The sequence below is a fragment of the Rhopilema esculentum genome, chromosome 11 (genome assembly GCF_057945365.1).
Source record: "Rhopilema esculentum isolate cy_ngs chromosome 11, ASM5794536v1, whole genome shotgun sequence".
NCBI classification, from domain to species: domain Eukaryota; kingdom Metazoa; phylum Cnidaria; class Scyphozoa; order Rhizostomeae; family Rhizostomatidae; genus Rhopilema; species Rhopilema esculentum.
The window spans coordinates 13,672,728-13,693,667 of NC_142825.1; the positions used below are offsets into that span (position 1 = coordinate 13,672,728).

The 20,940-nt window shown below is 37.1% G+C and overlaps 1 protein-coding gene across 1 annotated transcript; it reads left to right on the forward strand.

Moving 5' to 3' along the window:
- The first annotated feature begins 14,030 nt into the window (after positions 1-14,030).
- Positions 14,031-19,508, forward strand: LOC148959039 (uncharacterized). Its single transcript, XM_089111413.1, has 2 exons — positions 14,031-15,011; positions 18,023-19,508. Exons 1-2 carry the CDS (start codon positions 14,061-14,063, stop codon positions 19,082-19,084), a joined length of 2,013 nt encoding a protein of 670 aa, XP_088967539.1. The 5' UTR covers positions 14,031-14,060; the 3' UTR covers positions 19,085-19,508.
- The last annotated feature ends 1,432 nt before the right edge of the window (positions 19,509-20,940 follow it).

Genomic DNA, 20,940 nt, shown 5'->3' on the forward strand with positions numbered 1-20,940 from the left:
GAAGCTAGGGAACATCTGCCCCCCCCCCTCCTGGTCCCTGCCACGATGCTCCTTTCGTTGCTTATCCTAATATAGCTAGCTTATAATAAAAAAAACTTATGGCATAAGTTGTGCACAGAAATACAAGAGTCATCAAATATTGCCCAGTTTAATTCAGATAAAAAAATGGAAAGGAGAAGAATGTTGTTGCAACCTGATGCTACGTAGCTCATGTTGGATTTTATGACTAGAAAATGAAGAAAATAATCGCCTTGGTGTGAAAAGAGTAAAACATAACTATAAACTCATTGTAAAATTTTCAAAAAGTCTGTTAATCTTCAAGTTCTTTTCTTTCAATTTATTTATCTAATTGTTATATACATGTAATTATTGAATATTTATTCTTAAATTTTGCAAAGAAGGCCTAAATAAGCTTGTACATAGATATCTATATCATACCATGCTGTGAATAAATCGATCGTTATTATTGTTATTATTATTATAATTATTATTGAAAACACTGAAAAGCTCAAAACTCAGTTAACATCTCAAGGCTTCATCATTACATTCCTGCTTGAGCATTCATATACAAAGTTAACCTCACTCTGGTCTGCAGCTCAAAGTAAACTTCCAAAAAACATCTTCAACTTTACGATAAGGTATCTCAACAACACACTAGCCACAAGGAACAACCTCTGCTTATGGAAAATTAGCTCTTCTCCAGATTGCTCATTCTGCCTTCAGCCTGAATCACTTCTTCATGTCGTAGCTGGATGTAACAAATACCTTGAGCAAGGGCGTTTTACTTGGAGGCACGACTCTGCCCTGCACTTCATTGCCTCATCATTTCAATGTATCCGAGATGTATTCATTTATGCTGACATTCCCGCTTATTTATCACCATGTATCATAACTGGCAATTCGTTCCGTCCCGACATGCTAATCAAAACTGCTTCTAACTGTCTGTATGTCATCGAATTAACTGTTGGGTTCGAGACTAACCTGGACAATAACGCTTCGCGTAAAGCTGAGAAGTACCGTTCCCTTCTAAAGGAACCACGCCCTAAGTTCAAAAAAGTAAACTTTGTTAATCTATCTATCAGCTGTCTCGGTATCTTTGGTAACTCCTGTGATTCTTTCATCGATATGTGTGATGAACTAAAACTTGACTACCAACACCATAATTTTATAATTAAAAAACTGTCAGCAATAATTATACGCACATCCTATTATATATTCTGTATGCGCAATAAGACTTGGACAAACCCTGAACTGCTCTCCTTCTAAAGATTCTTTGCACTCATATGATTTATTTAAATGTTATAACTTTTGTAAAATTAGTAAACTTGTCACCAGGCTAGCCGATAGTAACTACCTGTAAAGTGAGGTTACTGTTGTAAGTAGAAGAATATAAGATAAAAAATGTTTTCATTATTGTACAAGAAAACACATCAAGTATGCTCCTCTCTTATCTGGTTTAGAAGGGCAGTTTAAATGTTTCTCCTTTGTTAATCTTTCTATGAGCTCTCTTGACATCTTTGGCAATTCCTGCAATTCATTCTTCAAAATGTGTGACTCTCTCTCCATCGATCAGCAACAAAAACAGTACCTCATTTCTAAACTTCCCAACATTGCCATCCGTACTACGTACTACATATTGTTGCAAAAAAAAGCCATGGAAAAATCTGGAATTACATCCTTTTTAACTTTAGTTGTTTATTTTTTTTTCTCAATTTTTCCTTATACCTTACGATTGTTATAGTTTTTTTCTTGTAAAACCAGACTAGCCCATTGCAATTTACATTGTAATAGTGAGATTTGTAGTTGTAGTTTAAGTTGAATTGGAAATGAAATGTTTCCATTATTATTATTATTTTAATTATTATTATTGTGTGATTCTTTCCAGTCCAATGATGCTCTTGTGGGTAATTCTTGCAGCAGAGAAACACAGCACTTTCCGTAATATGTGAGCTGTTCCAACGATGTCAGGAATGTCTAACTTCCTATGACAGGTCTTTTGCGTTCTTTGAGATTGTTCCAAGCGCACCAATCACGATTGGTATTACTGTCACTTTCAATGCTCTGTGTTGTCTCTTAATTTTGATTGCTAGACTTTGATATTTGGTCAACTTCCCGTCCTCGGTTTTGATAATGTCCTGACCCGCTGGTACAGCTTTGTCAATTAGTGTCCTCTCCTGTGTATCCGGTCGAATGTGCTGCAGCTTTCTATCTGTGTAGACAGTCGTGTCCCAGGTAATTGGAGCATCTCTATATTCTGCGACTGCTAATGGATGATGATCAAACCACTTGTCGGTACATTCTATGTCGTAATTGCTGCACATCTTCCAGTGTACCCGCAGGGCCACCTTGTCATTACGTTTCCTGTACTCTCTCTGGGCAAGCTTCGTGCATCCACTGATAATATGCCTTACAGCTTCAGTAGAGTGTCCACACGATCTACTCAGAGGTGTCTCTGAAGTCTTATCTATGCTTTACTTGTCGAGTTTGTTCTTAAAGCTAGTTCTTATGCAGCTAAGATCCAACATTCTGTCTCCTTTTTCAAAAAACCACTCCTAAGCCAATACCCAAGAATTTTCTCCGGCTATATCTGATGTTTGTCGCACAAACTCTCCATGCAGGGCTTTCTCCTTCCAGTACTTGACTTTTTCCTCGCGCATTCTCTTCTGGTAGTTCTGGATACTCTCTTTTTCATCTAAGACCTTCTCCTGCAAAGCAGCTTGAAGCATCCACTCTGCGGTCTCTCTCAAATAGCCATGCAAGGACTTACTCTCCTTCTTTGTACATTTTTCAATGCAGATCAGTCCTTTTCCTCCTTCCTTCCTCGGATGATAAAGTCTCGCAACATTACTTCTGGTGTGCATACATCCAATCAATGCCAAATCACGACAGAGAAGAAACTGGCAATTTTAAGATTGTGAAGAGACTGTGATAAAACTTAGAATTTTTAGCTTTTATTTTTTATTTTAAATATTACTTGTTTCAGGCAACACTATTTTTAGCGGTATGTTAGAAAACTTGCTGAGTTCTGTGCACCAAGGAACTCACTTTGAATCCACCTCTGTTCTGTTTGTGCAACAATAGACATTCACATCCAAAATCTGGTTTTTATATTGTTACTCTTTTCAGTGTGACTACTTTTACCAAAACTGGAAGTAAGAAAGTGGCCTTTCTAAGCATGACGAGGCGAGGCACATTGTTGAAAGACATTTATTTTACGGAATTCAGTCCTGGCCTTGGGAAATACGGAAAATATCAAAAATTTTATCTGTGAAAATTCTGCACTGCGCAATACAAATTTGTCGCACCTGCTCAAATTAAAAAAAATGCCCCCCATTCCCACATAATATCTGCCACTGAGTGGATAATCCCCTAAATGTCTCTTTACAATAACAGTTGATGAGGAAACATCAACAATGTCTGTGTATAAATTATATAGGTCCGTCAAAAGACATTACCAGGTCTCTCACGGAATAAAAAATTAAGATTTATTTTTACTATCAAGTCATAAGAAGCGACGATTGGCCGTTGGTGCATCGGCAGGAGTCGCTATACCTTACCCTTACCAAAACAAAACCTCAAACCTTCAATACAACTTTCCCCTGGTTTTAACCATTCTCTTTCTTTGTCTCGTTTTTCAGCAAAGGTGTTTTTTGTGGCTAACTCAATTACTGAAAGACTTAAAACAACAGCTATTTTGAGCAGAAGCAAATTCCTTAACAGATTCCCCTACAGTACATTCATTTCATGAACTTTCTGAACAAGATGGAGAATTCTTTTGTGGCACCTGCCTTCATAATGCTTTTCCGGTTCAATGTTTGAATAATGTAAAATTTGTGAAAGAGCTTAACATCGAAAGTGATGAATCGCTCATTCATATCGTCAATATCCTTACCGGAACTCATACGTCATCGTCTTCTATCCCTGGGGATCAACGTCAACACCTTGTTCACACAAGATGCACGAAAATCCGAAATTGGAATATAACTGATTTTGACAAACATTTGTTGACATTGGTGCATCCCTTGTGCTGTTTAAACGCGTTATCCTTATTCCCTTTTTCACAATTGATTATAATAATCTGCTTAATCTTTCTTACAATATTAGCTTCACTTGTAAATGAAACTCAACAGCTATCTCGTAATTTGACTAAAGTCAACTTAATCAACTCGAAACTTGCAAATAAACAAGAAATACTTACATAATTTAAGAGTGACGTAGATTCTAACTTACATAATTTCTCTAAATTAAATTATGAATAATTTTTTTGCGGTACAGAATTTGAAAATGGCTTTGAAAAAAAACAAACATTTTACGACATACTAAAAGCTTTTTCGTCTGACACTCCTCAGAGCATAAACGTCAGAATAGGTTCCGAAAAAACACGATGGAAAAATATATACCCAGTTGCGGATCGAAATAGGCCAATCAGAAAAACGCAAGCACAAGACCGGTATAGTTGACCAATCAGTGCCGCGAGCCTAAAGAAAAATTACCAATGGAGTCCAAGAGAGAAAACGAACTCCTTTTGTCTACACAATGGCGGCTTTTTCGTTTTTATGTAGATTGACTCCAAAACTGCTAGATGGAAGGACGACCGGGCTCTGCCAATTATCCGAAACATGTCGTCATTATAGAGTTTTGCACAATCTGGGTTGTCTAAAAGATGTTGACCAATGGCAGAATCACTTGTTTTAACAGTGTTTCTAGACCTACAAGATCGATGAGGCTGTTCTCTTTGAGGGGCAGTTTTGTTTCGTATGTTGGAAGGAACATGTTGTTTTATCCCATCCCCCAATCTTTGAGTTGTGCGTCCTACGTAGCCAGAATCACACTGGCACGTAAATTCATAAATGACGATCTAAGTCACCTCGTATAACCCACGGAGTTTCGCATGGAAGCGTCTTAGATCCTCAACTTTTTCTATTATTTATAAATGACATGCCATCTTCCTCAGAAATTCTGAAGTTCCATCTTTTCGCTGATGATACTAGAATTTTTTCTCTCATATAAACTGGCATAACCTAAAAACTATTGAAAATACTGAATCTAAGAGCGTCTGAGAATGGCTTTCTGCTTATCGATTAACCCTAAACGTTGCTAAGTTTAATTTTTTGCTTGTATCTAAAGAGAAATCACATTCATCATTTAAAACCTGTATAAAAATTAATGATACCCCAATTGAAGTAAAATATTGTATAAAATACTTAGGTGTACTTATTGACAATTGGTAACCCACCTTAAATAAATTTTTCAAAGATTGGCTCTTGAAAAGTTATTCTCGTGATTCAGATCATCTTTGAACAGTTTGCTAAATCCAAATAACATTCATCTTTTTACCATCCATATTTTGTATCCCAATTTTGCACACTCTTTTTATTGTTCTTTTTATTATTTTTATAAATTCATAAATGTATTTTTTTATCATTTGGTTACGAACATTTTACCTTTTAACATATATAGCATAATTCTATTTTGTTAACTGCAATATGAATTTTTTTTTCTTTCTCAAAGTTCAATAGAAACTGGTGTAGCATTTAGGCCCATATACTATTTTTATTTAACCTTGCACAATAGGGCACTAGACTCAAAACCGATTTGGTCTATTCCAGTGTCCTGGGCAACATTTCGTCATGTTATTTAAAAAATTGTAATTAGTTGATGATATTGATTGTTTCTCTCTTATTTTTAATTTTATGTTACATACCCTTGAATTAAAATTGAATGTTTCTTAGCTAAAGCAATCACATAGCTTCCGTGAATTAAATTGGATGAAAGAACAATAACCATTAACAAGAAGAGAGTCTAGCACTACAATGGCACTGTACTTGACACATGAATAATGCGACATCTTAATTTTCTTTCAATCTTCGTTGAATGAGAAAAAGTCACCTGTTGATAGAAGTGGTTTGAATCATCTGTATGCTACAGTCATAGAACATTCCATTTGCTATTCAAATCAATTAATTTTGCTGCAAAAGTCGAAGCATTTTAGACTTCAGAAGTAACAAAACATCATTAATTGCAGACATTTTATGGTTACTGTTGCCTAGATAAAATTCGATAGCCGTTCAGAATTTATGATTAATCAACCAGTTGCTCAACCAAATGAAACTTACATATTCATGTAATTCAAAAGGATGTCAATTGACTGTGGGTTGTTTATAAAGACTACATCAATATTCTGTTGTTACATATTCTTTTCGAGCGAAAACCAAGTTCCTGTGAGCTGGTTGTGGTTTTCTGAAACAAAGAAAACGATATAGAGATAGACAATTTAAATTAACTCCCAAATCAGAATTTTAAGAATAATTTTGAAAAAGATCTGTTATGATTAAACAACATAGAAATTTGTTGACCTGACTTGTGCGAATCCTCCTCTTTCAAAACTCCTGTTGAAGATAAATTTTCATGGCCTATGTTTAAAACACCTTCAAAGATTGTAAATTTCAGCGATTTACTATTAGTATACTATCCTTTTTTGACTTGCTTATCAGGATTTTTCATGTTCTTATGTCACAAAAGTAACTTTTCACAAAAGGAGCATTAAGAGAATGACAATTCGTTTGGTTGCAGTGTCGTTTGATAACATGAAGTCATCTACGAGATCACTATCACAGGAATATTGCTAGGTGTAAGCTGAGTTCATTCAATAAAGCATAGAAACAGCTCGTTTCTATAGGACTTAATTTGATTCTCTGGGACTAATATTTCTTTGTAGCCTTTTCCTGAGATTATATTAAAAAAAACCTTATAAAGATGAATTTTTAATCAACTTTAAGAGAGAAAATGAGGCATCGACAAAGATAAATATGAAAAGTTTTCTAACTCTGAACTGGCGATCTTTGATTGATATCCCTTTGTCAAAAAGAGCATATTCCCAGCAAACTCAAAACATTCGCATAGAATATCGTTTTTTATAAATATTTTTCAATCTCACAATTTACTTGATTACCTTAAACCATGACAATGATAGAAACTTATTCCGCCTGTGAACAAACCTCATCATCTACTGTATTTTTAATTATAAGTCAAACACAGCTCAAAGAAGGTTTTTAACTAGGTAAATGTTTTTCTTCTGAAAATAAGTACCAAGATTGTATTTGATAATTGCCATAATTACCGAAATAAGTTGCATACCTTATGATTCATATAATACTAGAATCAAACTATCAAAATAATTTTATAATTTTTTACAAAAGCAATTATACGGGCCTTACTTTAAGCTTTTTTTGCCTAAGGACAGGGGAGACTGCCTATTTGCATTTCAGCATAATCAACATTCGGAATTTGAATAAATTTAGATTGCTCTTTGCGTAGCAGAATCAAAATATTCATTGTTAATTGTTTAGCAGAAGTGATCATAAAAAAAACCCAAAGGTATGACTGATGTCGACAGCAATTGACTGATATACAATAAGAAATTGCCATTTGCTGCAGAAGCCAATGAACTTTGCACAGGTCATGTTTGCTATCTAGAATACGTCCAAAGTTTGTAAGAAATAAGAAATTGATGAAATTTATAAAGTTTTTTTGACAAAGCATGGACCTGCGAAAACATTATTCTTTAAAAGCGGATATGATTGTCTTAGATTTGCTTTCCTAATTTCAAGCCACATGTTTTTCTGTTGAGAACTGGTTGAGCAACTATAAATTATCAAACCTAAAATCACACCAAAATCTACTACATCTTGCAATGATGTGACTTTGTTATGGCTACAAAACCTTGTTGTTAACATTATGAAAGCTAAGGTTAATACGTCCTAGCATCAAATGAAAGAGTGCCTTCGTTTAAAAAAAAGGCTTGAATACAATGACACCTTATGAGTTTTTCATAAACATACAGAACAGGCACAGTTGACGTTGCTAGGGTATCAACATTGTATTGGTTTTAATGTATCGATTAAGGTCTATAAAATACAGTATGGGCTAAATAAACCACCTGTCTTTTATTTGCTTTACAAGCGAATAGAAACATTAAAAAGGGGTGCTTCAATATGTCATGACACAACTATAAAGCTGCAATGCACATTGTTCGTATCTTAATCAAAGAGTGACCGTGGATATGGAACGTTTTTTCTTATTCCTTGTGTTCTTTATTTTCGCACAAAAAAAGCTTGTTGTAGGCACAAACTTTGGAGTGTCAAAGACCAATTACATTCGCCATTTTGATGGAAAGTGCTTAGAGTACGATGAGGTCCGTCAGGTCCTGGTTTACGGTCGACTTTGCCGAGAAAAGTTCCAATGGCAGGGAGGAGCAAGACTCATCCATATACCAACAAAGAAATGCATCAATATCAATGCCACAAGCGATGGAAGCTTCTTGTCTTTGTCAAGCCAATGCAGTGGTACAAACAGTTTGTTTCAATACGATGAAAGCAATCGAGTGATTCGACATCTTCTCTCTAACAAATGTTTGCATCCAGAAAATAGAGATGCTGATCCTGCAAATAATACTGCAATTGTCCTGAAGTCAGGCTGCGATGGAAACACCAACAAATTCTACTTCAGAAAGAAAGCCTACTATATCATCCGGCACTTTGGTGGACTATGTTGGGTTTATAACTCTGCAGAGAACTTGATCAAACTGATGAATCCATTTGCATGCGATCGCTTTGAGTATGTGAATAATTACCATTTGAGGCACGTTGAAACCGGCAAATGTGTTATTTTCTCAAGTTCATATATACGACTGACTGACGACTGTCAATCTCCAGAAACAAATTACAAACTCAACCAGTTCTCTCTACTTGAGCATGGACCAACTAATTGTATACATCCTTTGAATGGAGCTTTATATCCTGCCAATGGAAATTTGCTTACCCTACATAGCAATGGATGTACTGATGAAGACCGCGCGAGATTCTCCTTCTTTGACGATAAAGGTAAACCATTTGTTATATATCAAAATAGATAGATGTAAATTCATCATAGCTCTCTGGCTACATAGCTCTCTGGTGCTCTACCATTATCTTGGCTATATGTGCTCTATCATAATCTGTTAACACTCGTGCATTGTCTTGTGCACAACAACGTTGTTTCTGTACAATGGGCTTCTTTGATCTGTTGATATCATGTGAATGATGCACAATACAACCTTATAATGTAGCCATGTTGAATTCTTTTTGTTTGTGATTAAGCCTAATTAGTTTTCAGCATTATACGCCACTACTTTTACTATGCTTTACTGGGAGCTCTGAACTTCCAGCAAATTTGGTATTACTCCAATTAAGTAAACCAAGATAAATACTATTATAGTTCTTTCGTTTTATCTTGATTAAAGGTTGTCTATTATTTGCCGATTATAAATTTAAGATCGCTTATTCGCAAAGACCTTCTTTATAAATAAACCTCAGTTTTAGGCTAGAAATTACCAAACCCATTCGAATGTGAACAGAACCATTTTATGTGGAAGGACATGCTTTGGGCCTGACTCAGGGGTGTTATGCTAGGGAGCTTAGGGGGGTTAAACCACCTTGTTAATGAGAAAATTGGCGAATTTCTACTTTTGCTATTCTTTTTGCAAAATTTTGTACAGGAGCCCCTCTTGTTATTTTGGTAGCACTACACCACTAGGCTGAATGGTATTGTGGCTATCATTACTGAAAAAAATGGTTTCAACATGATTTATCTTGAGGCCTACCTGGCAACACGGCTACTGGTTGTGTCGAGTTTTGTGGAGTTCTGAAACTCGCCAAAGCAAAGATGCCATGGCTTGACCCTTTTCGATTCCAACACAGTCACCGCCATGAGTTTCTATTTTGTTCGAATAGTCTCTTATTCTTTTTTCTACCAATTTCTTCTCTCAATGTTTAGGAATTTTTCTCTAGTTACTTGCCGTGACAACTTTTGCCATGTGGAGGAATAATCTATTCACTCTGTGCTCCAGAAAATGAACATCGTCAAAAGGAAGTGGTGAACCCCCCCCCCCCCCCAAAGTTTACGAGGGTGAAAGTTCTCTGATGGGAGCAAAGTTCACGGGAGTGGAGTACACATGCGTTTTATAATTGGCCAGAGAATGAATTTTGCATGATAAAATAGAGAAGAGTGGAATATATACTTAAAGCGCCACTCGAAACAACACGATTATCAATATGTGGTGAACTTCTTCAACTATCATTATCTTCTTTATCTTTCTTGAAGCAGCTATGAATGTTTTCGCATTGTCAGGATAAATCTTGCTAGGATGCCCTCTTCTTGCAATGAATTCTTTCAAGCAAATCATAAAGTTGTCAACTGTCAGGTCTGTAAGAACAGTTATGTATATAGCTCTAATTAAACTGCATGCGCACAGTGCAAAATATGATTTTTCCTTCCATCTTTACTATAACTTTGTAAGTTTAGGGGCCTGCAAAATCCACCCTAACGATTTTGAACGGTCTTGATCCTTCAGTGCGGTCTTTCGGTAACATCCTTGCTTGGGGTTGATTGTAAACCTTAACCTGAAACCTGCTGTGCCAATTCCACTTGAGTCACCAAAAGCATGTAGATCGATGTTTCCACTTCTCTTCATATTTTGATATACTTCTGAGGATCTCTACTTTCTCTGGTAGTGTTCTTGTCCTTTTGTTCCAATTTTCCGATAATTCTCTTGGTAGCTCCTCATGCCATGGCAGCTTTGCTTCACAAACATCTCGTTATATGATCTTACCCCCTAGAATTACTTGCGAGATTATTCCCAGAGGATCGTATATTGAGGCAAGACTTTTTAGCAGTCTCTTCTTAGATATAACTGTGATCTGTTCTTCCGGAAAGGTCAATCCAATTGTATCATCTACCTTGTTCCAAGATAGACCTAGAAGCTTTGTTTTCGTCTGTCTTCAACCGTAACTATTGTTTTGCAAAACTCTGCTTTGAATTCTCTGTATTATTACTTTCCAATTCTGGTATTTTCGAATGTCATTTGTGTAATTTAAAGCCGGCTACATCGAAAATCTTGATTACTGTCGTTTCCAGTTTCTGCAGATAAAATTATGTCATTAAAGGGCCTCTCCAGCCAAATTTTGCACTAGCATTTTACTGGCCAATCTAAAGGAGTTGAGCCTGCTGATCACGAATTCGTTATTTGTTTTTCGATATTTTTTACAGTTTGTGAGATATAAGCTCTTGCATTTCGATAATTGAATTGAATTAACCGACAAAAAGTTTTCGGTTTGGTGACACTGTGACGCAATTTTGACGTCACAGTGTATTTCGTTAGTCTCGCCTCAAACCGAATCGAACGACAGCGATTCGCAAATTGAACACTGCAAGTGATGGTACTCTCAGTTCTGTTCCACCGGCTTTTAGTTTGAGCATTTCAGATATCAATTCTGAAGCCTTTAGTTGTTCATCGTTTCTGGAGAACAACTGAAGTGTCAATTTTGATTAATTATACGCGAGGGAAGAGCTGGAACAGGAAGCCGTAGCTTTGTGGGCCTACACATGTGATCAAAACAAAGTCGTGACACAGCATGGACACATTCCAACCCGCAAACTTAGAATGATTGTAAACATTTAATATTTTTCGATCCTAAACAGCTCGTGCTCTAGATTTAGATGCCGTTATCAACGCGTGACCATGACTCCTTCACGATTCGGTGGAAGATATACGAAATTCACGGCGAACGAGAGCAGCACATTGTGACGTCAGAATGTCACAAAACTGATTCGTCGTTTTTTTTCTCGGAAAGGTGCAACTTTAAAGCCTTATAACTTCTAAACTAATTGGAATTTTGCAATAACAACGACTTTGCCATAATACACGCACCAATTGCTAACCTTTTAGTCAATAAAAATTTTTTTTTTTTGGCTGGAGAGGCCCTTTAACATAGATGCTGTGTCTTCCTTCGTTCACTCCATAAGGAAACTCTTATTTTTTATTTTTCAGATGTCCCTTAATTGTAGCCCCAAACAGGAATGGAGAATGGTTTAGACCGAAAAGTATGCGCGCAAACCGGCATGTCCCTCTTTCCTCTCTTCTTTGTCAAACCGCAAAAGATCTCGGTCTTCCTCCTTTATTCTAATCGGTAGAAACGCCTGTTTTTCATGTCTCCTGCTAATGAGACTGGTTTCACTCTGTTCCATATAAGATTCTGCAGCAGCGGTCCAGTTTCTAAACATTCGTTTGATGAAGCTGCATAATTGTTGGCTTTTGCAGAGGCATCATACACCACCCTTGCTTTAATACTTTCTGCAGCTTCCTTCACTACAGGTTTGTAAGGCAAATAAAAAGAACTTTCCACTTGGTTCGTTCTCTCCTTTTTCAATGATCCCATGTGCCTCCTGGTCTCTGATTATCTGATTGTACTTTATAAACAGCTCTGGTTCCCTTTCTAATTTATGACCTAATTCATTCTTGCGATACTTCCTGTCTTGTTATTTTGCAGTTCTCGGCATTTTGCTTTCCTTGAGAGCGCAGGCTCATAGCACCCTTGTAGATCTTGTCTTAACTGTTCTTAGAACGCACTTGAACGCACCGTAAACTGAAAGATCCTCCTCTTGTTTGTTACGATCCTCAAGGACTAACAAATCCAGACTACAAAGATGCTCATAGTCTCCAAGAGTGCCTCTAGAGAAAAAAATCTGACTTTACCCTGTATCGACTCCTGGAGACATCAGTGTCTATCCTAATCTGGTTTGCTCTCCTACAAGATCTCCTGGTTTACCAATTTTTACCTTGGCATTTGTTTTGATCTTTGCAAACTCTGAGGCTCCCACGTTTAGGTGAACTGGAAGCTCTGGCTTTAGATCTATATCATCCATTCTCACTCCTTGCAAGTGTTGATACCTTCTAAGAACATCTTCGTATCTTGGATTCTTTATAGCTTAAAGCACCTCTCGACCTACTTACTTACGTCAATCTCCAATTTGAAATCATCCTTAATGCTGTTAACTTCCACATTGTAGATCTCTATGCGCTTGTGTGCTGTACTCAGCATCCTATCTATTTGCCTAGTTTGTTTCAACACTGGCTTTATACCCAACAGGTTCACCAATGTGGCTGAGATATACGAACTTTCGACACCTGTATTTAACAAGGCTCTGCATTTTACTCCGTTTACGTTGTCGACAACAATTGGATTTAACTCCTTTTCCCCCTTTGGCTAAAAGAGATTGTTCAGCCTTCCTGTCACATATTGATTTATGGTGTTTGCCATCACAGATTTGGCATCCACTTTTCATCCTACGTTCTATGATTTTGTGACTGGATCACATACAGTTGAAGCAAAGTCTAATTTTCCTTTTAGTTGTGCGAAAATAGGCTCAAAATTTCTTCCGTATTTTTGATGCTCCACATACCAACGTGAACGGGGCCATCCCCTTTCTCCAATTTCAACTCTTGCACGCTTATTTTTAAATCCTGAAATTCGTTTATCCGTTTGTTGTAGATCTCGAGTTGTCGACTGACCCTAATTGTTGCAGTATTTCGTCTGTTTCTTTGCCGATAAAGTTTTGAAGACGGATTTTCCCCTCGAACTTCTTCTCCAGTTCTTCGATAAAGTTTTGAGAACGGCCCGACGCTGCTTCCTGTGATGATGGTGTGTAGCCTCAAAACCTGATTTGATGAGGGATGTGGCAACGTCTTCTGATGAGGGATCATTTTATCTTAATTAATGTTGATGTTTTTCTCCGAGTAAGAAATTAATTCCAAATAAAAGAGCCAGTTTGAAATATTTTATCTAATTTCATATATACTAAACATAATTTAACTATATTTCAGATTTACTTAAAGTCAAGATCATATCCGAATCCTGTAAGGACATCCCGCCAGATACTGATTGTGCTCATTGCAAAAGTCACGTGCTAGTCAATGGCCGTCAACACAGTCTAAACATGCGTGGGATAGATATCGTTCTCTTTGATTTCAGAAGTGGCCTATTTGAGCATAGGATGAATTACGATGTCTTCGGCAGCACAGTACATCAAGACAATTTAGCAACGTTTCTAAATAACCTTCCCCCAGGGAAGATCCTGTTCATGTCAGCAAAGGATTCAGTTAACATGAATAGTGGTCTAGCTCTTGCGCTACAAAAGATTGGTGTTTTGCAACATTTGCAACTGCCCCTGTTCCAAATGTCAATATGTCTCTGGCATATGTTGGCTATACAGGACAGGTGAGAAAAGATTGGGAGAAATCTGTTAACAAGATTGGGGGGTCAGGAGCTTCAATTATTGAAGTCAGCATCAAGACTTTTCATGAACGGGATGGAATTGCTGATTGTTCAAATGAACTTGGAGTGCGAACCAGAAAAATACCGGATTCTAGGTTTTATGCAAGGACAAGTTGGAGTAATGACATCGACCACATGCCTCATATTGCTAGATTGCATTCTTCTAAACCGGGATGGTGTTCAGGTACTTATGTACCGGTGTCGGAATACTTACAGGTGGATTTCGGAACCAGAAAAATATTAAGTGCTGTTGCTATTCAAGGTAGTGGTTTAAACGGCAGAAATGGAATTTCTAAATTTAAAATAGAGTACAGTAATGACGGAATAAATTGGGAGTTTTACAATAGAGGTTTAAGCTCCGCTGTGGAATTGGACGGTCTACAAGGGGAACATACTGACCAATTTGAAACAAAGGTTAACTGGATTCAAAACATACAAATGAGGTTCATTAGAGTTGTTCCAACAGCAAGAGCTTCTGATTACTCGACCTGTTTGAGAATGGAGTTATTTGGATGTTCCATATCAAAGGGTTTTGTAAGTGTAGAACTTTCGCCATCGTCTAGCATGTTTGTGAATGACATATTCACAGGTAAAATATCTCTCTTCGGTACCATAACGAAAAACATGTCAGTTCATATTTCTACGGCCCCAGATTTCTCTAGCCTTGCGACAAGCAATGATCAGTTTCACTTTCGCAGGATAAATGCATCGACAACAGTTGATAATGGAACTGTCATAATGGACAATGGTGAGATAAACCTGCTGACCGACTGGACTAGAAAGATTGATAATGAAGCTCTGATTCAGTTTGGTTTGAAGGGAGATATTTACTATGCATTTGAAGTCGACTTTGTCGGAAAGGTAGGCTTTGTTAAATTTTTTAAAGAATGATTTTCTAGCAAAAGATGCTGCTACCTATGCAGTATATCGGTAATAGAACCGCCCAGTTAACTCTTCTCGTGGTTTTACATTCTTTCTTCAGATCATCTAGTTTTTCACAATTTTCTCTTTCTTTCAAAAAGGATAGAAGAAATCATTATAACTCTCCATATTTTATTCAGGCCTTCCATTTGCAGCTTTTTTATCATGTTCGTACATCTCAATCAAATTGTTGCGGAGCTGATAATATTTGTTAATATACCGTCAGCGTTTCTTGATTGAACTGAGCATGTTTTCTTTTTACAAAACGTCACTGAAGCAACCGCTCGATGATTGCAAAAACATCGTCTTAGGAAATATGTACCAAACTTCATGCTGGTATCAAAAGATGTCATCAAATTTAAGAGAGGCTGGTTGCTTGCAAACATTAAGTTTCAACAGAGATGACTTTTTGGTTGTGGGTTAAATCAAATTGATGTATTATTTTACAATAGTTCACTCAGTTTTCAAGCTCTTTCCGACGCTATTATCGGATTTGAAAACTTCGATGATCAAACTTTTTGCTGACCGTGCATTTTTCACACGTCCTGAATGGTGACTTCCATCATGCTCCTAAGGGTTAAAATTATAAGTGGCCCTTACTTGTATGATAAACCTTTCAAAGTTCTTGTAGGTAGATTGGTAGATGGTAATGCAAATTGCCTATCTTTTATTCAAAAACAACAAATTACAATGGTTTGATTGGGAAAGAGCATGTGATCATATAGCTATATCAGTCAAAATTTGTACATTTTGAGGAATTTCATTCTACACGCCCAGAGTGTGGAAAAATGTAAAGCGACGATAATATCAAGTCATTTGACAGGCCACGTCATCTTTTCAGTTAGGAGTTTTGTAATCTGTCTACATCAAACAAAAGATCTCGACTTGTGTAAACAGAAAGCGTTTTTTTCTCTCTTGGACACTTCAACTAGGTGAGAGATTAGCGGTCGCTGATTGGTCAAAAACAAACAACAAATCAAATGTGTCTTTCTTCCTATCACATTACTTCCGATCAACAAATGGATAAGAATTTTTAGCTTACTTTCGACCATTATCTGTCGTTTATATTTTGAAGAGTGCCTGTCTTAACCCTCTTTATTTCCGCCAAAATGCGTTCTTGCTTCATCCTTTCTCCGAACCGTGCCGTTTCAAACTCCTTTTAGTGCTCAAAAAGCTTCTGTCTTATCAAAAATCCCTCTAGAATATGAAATTGATATGCAATCATATGTTGAGTTCAAGATGACCTCATCTTATATGCCAAAAAGCTTACCATTTAAAAAATAAAAATACACACATCTATTGAAATATTTAATTCTGTGTTTTATCTATATGAAGACCTAACAACTAGTGGCTCTCGCGATGTGGCCAGTAGGCGAAAGAAAGGAGAGTGACTTTCAAAGACTTTATTGTTTTCAGGCAATTTGTGACAGTCAAATGTTACTGCAGCAGCAATGACCTGAATTTGTAGCTGGTCAAAACCTTATAAAAATGAATCTGAGAAAGCTGTAGATTCCCCTCGTTAAAGTAAGACACCATCTTGTTCGTACCTCTCAAACATTGGCAAAAGGATAGATTAGATTTCGATAATCCACGCGCCATTAAGCCTGCTTTTCATATATCGTAACCCGTCGGTGATGATCCCCCGATGCACAGCATTCCTGATGGTCGGGGACCATCCCCGATGGTCGGGGCGATCCCCGATGCTATAAACAATATTGAAGCGCCAAAACTATAATTTTGATGAAAGTTTGGGAATATGGCTGCTGATAAAGGACAATAGTCAACTTTTGATACTATCATCGATCTATGATAAACACATTGATAATTTCGGGATATACTTGCAAATGAAAATTCATTACAACAAAGTAAGAAACTTTCCCCTCGCACCCGTCAGAAAAATATTGCTCTAGAAGAAGCCATTGTTACGATGAAGCTAAAAAAATAGTGGCAAATCCGGGTATGAATTTTCTTGGGAAAATGCCTGTTTAGTGTATTATGTAATGATCATGACATAGCTTGAAGATTCACCCTGATTCACCTTGAAAAAATGACGAAACTCAAACTTAAGACTAGGAATCAAAGTAGGAATTATAGCCCCTTTGATGTTCTCTGTACTATCGAAAACATTCCAGTTTTTCCGCGAAACAGTTACCCTCCCTTCAGTTCAAATGAACATTTTATTAGAGAACATTCCTGATCCATTGTTCTCTTTACTATTGTTTGTCGGGAAGCGTCGGGAAAGTCAAATTATTTTGACTTTTGCGATGATTGGGGATAATCGCCGATGGTTCCCGATGACCCGGTTTTCATATGTCATAAACCATCGCAGACTGTCATAGACCATCATGAAGCTGCATAGATCATCGCCGATGAATTACGATATATGAAAACCTGACTAATAGAAAACGGATATTTCTTATATCTACAACCCTTTTTCGTCACGGCTGCTCTAAACGTCAGCGGTGTATTACTTATCGAAGGAGCTCTCTGCAAATCATGAAGTTCCCGGTTTCAAAACATATAAGATTTCCTTCTGCGTCGTTTCGCAATTACACTATTAATCGCTTATATATTTTTCGCTATTTCAATATAGCTGCTTTTTGATAAAGAAGGAAAGTTTATTCGAATTGGGGATTAAAAGAGCGTTTACTCGAAATAGTACGGTGAACTGTCGAGATAATTAAATCGATCATAAAGAAAAGTATTGAAGAAAAATGGGAACTTGCTCAGCAAGAGAGAAATAAAAGCAAACAGAAGATTTTGCCTTTAAAGAGAAAGATCAAAGAAAATTGATAAATAGCAACAAAAAAATTTTGCTCAGCGGCTGAAGATGATTCAGAAAAAACATTAATTAGCATCAGATATTTGTTCTATTTGATAACAAAATATCACTTCTTGAGCCGTCTTACAAATTTCTTTTATGAATTGTAACTCTATGCTTTGGTTTCAAGGTGGTAGACGCTGCACATCCAATGGGCAATACCTTTCTAACTATAACCACAGAAACTGAGGCTGGAATCCTGGCTTATTCAACAACGTATCAAATCAAAAGATCCAAGACAGATTCGAGCAATCTTCAGTTTAATTTAACAACGTTCAATTTGGATAATTTGGTTGAAAACAGCTATCTTTACCTAAACCTCTCAATTTCCCATTTGATTGGAAAAAGCAACTCAAATGCTTATGGTGTAACTCTCATGATTTATTTCAATACCAAATTTCTTCAGTTGAAATCACTGGCATTCGTCAACACAAGTCGCTTCAGTCTACCCCCGTCCAGAAACACAACCACGCCTGGGTTTATTATGATTCAAACTGATACAATGTGGCTGCTAAACAGGCAGGAATTCTCGATAACACTCCAGGCAAAATACCCAAAGACTTTATCAAGAGGAGAAAACTGCAATGAAGATATCATCATTGATTTTGCGTATAAGAACAACTTGGCAAAATTCAATGGAACTGTGAACTCGACTTTAGAGAGGAATGTGCCATTCAAATGCAAAATTAACCAGAGTAGAGATATCAGGGAGAAATCAGTGAGATTGCCGTCTCTAGCATTCAGCATGATTTATGACGAAGTAAATCAGCAATTCTTTTTCTGTTATCAAAATAAAACACACACGACAAGAGACTCTGCCACTTGCTTTTTCACAGAGAAGCAGAATGAATTTTGGCGACAGCTGCCTTATGTTTCCTCACTGATGGGTGTTGATGTTGAAAAGAAAACTGTCTATGGATTGAGCAGATTTGGAATATCTTATGCTATTTCTTATTACCCATACAGTGTGTTTGATCAGATGGAAGATTCCGAATGGACACAAGTAAAGGATCAACAGCAAATAAGAAAAGCTCTGAAAGCAGCCAGTGTTGATTTGTTACCAGAGTTGCCAGAAAGCTCTTGGATAATAGATGACTCCGGCCAGGCGATTTGGGCAGCAACAAAAAGAGGAATCTCTAAAAAAGTAGATGGAGTATGGAAACGGAAGGTTGCTTTTGATGAATTCAGATAACGAGCTTTTGAGATTGACATTACCAAAAATCATATCTACGTTGGTACTATTTGTTCTTGCACGGTGTTTATCTGTTCTAGCACATGTTTACATCATCTTAGTTTCTTGCATACTATAAACCCTCACGTCTAGAAGTTCTATATTTTAACACACAATTAGTTCACTTTTGTCACAATTTGCGTTCTTGATGTTCACTTTGAGAAACGAAGCATTTTGGACGTCAAACAATAACATTTTTGAAATGTTTCCTCTATTATAGCTTGCCATTTGCGATTAAAAACCCTTTCAGAATGGACATATGTTATTCATTTTTAAAAAATTGTCATATCAGGTTGGTGACTTAGTAGAAATGCTCATTCTATGGTCTAGGGGTTAAATCGTAGGAGGCTCATACTTAGGGAAGAGAGAACTTAAACAAAACCAAGCCTACCTCGCACAACTAATAACAGGCTCTTGCATAGAACCTCGACACCGTGACGAATATTTGTGGCTAGCTATATTTACCAGAATTGTTAGTATCCAATATTTGCTTTCACTAAGATTTTGAATTAGAGCATTTTGCATTTCGTCGATTCAGCGAATATTTTTGCTTTTCTTTCTGTCTGTCTGTCATTGCTATTCTTTCGGACCTCTTAATCGTTTTAACATTATCTATCATCTAACAGGGAAGCGTAATAATTCAATTTCAATATCCTAAAATTTGTCTTTGAAACTCATGAAAATCAGTTCATCGAAACAGGCCAATCAGAAACGCGAGGTCTGAACTGTTAGGGTTGCTCCATCAGTTCTACTAGCCACGTGGCATAACGGGGGCCTCTAGGCTGCCTAAGGAAAAAGCTGAGACGAAGCCTCGAAGAACGGACTGCAAGAAAGTCTTCGTTTTGAAAACAAGGTGAATTGGCGCAACTTCTTAAAAACAAAGATATAAAATAGTTTGGAAGACCGTTTTGATCAGGGGCCCATAATCATCGAACTAAGATGCCCTAAACTACGCTACACCAATTAAATTGCTTCTAAAATAAACAGTTTGGGGGTCATACATTCGTGATCGTTGAGAGCCTTCGTGTCTTTTTGTATCACATAATTCTATGTTTAACGTAATGTAATTGGTAATCTGAGAAAAGCAGTTACAACAAACGTCTTTAGAGCTTCCACTCTAGCTAAGCCGTTTTACCCTAGTCCTACCTAGGATTGGTGATTTAGAAGAAATGTTCATTTTAAGGTTTAATGGTAATTCGAAAAAGGCACATACGTAGGGGAGAGAGAAACCAAGGCTTCAATTGGGCCTACCTGGGACAACTAATAACAGGCTCTTGCATAGAAACTTCCACAGTGACAAATTTTCGTGGCTCTTTGTGAAGTCTAGCAGGTAACCAAAACATGAGAATTCGTAAAAAATATGATGGATGGATGGATGGATGGATGGATGGATGGATGGATGGATGGATGGATGGATGGATGGATGGATGGATGGATGGATGGATGGATGGATGGATGGATGGATGGATGGATGGATGGATGGATGGATGGATGGATGGATGGATGGATGGATGGATGGATGGATGGATGGATGGATGGATGGATGGATGGATGGATGGATGGATGGATGGATGGATGGATGGATGGATGGATGGATGGATGGATGGATGGATGGATGGATGGATGGATGGATGGATGGATGGATGGATGGATGGATGGATGGATGGATGGATGGATGGATGGATGGATGGATGGATGGATGGATGGATGGATGGATGGATGGATGGATGGATGGATGGATTGGTATCTTTGAACTTTCATAGCATTCTATTAACGCCCAATATTCTTTAGCCAAAAAGATACGAAATTGCCGACAA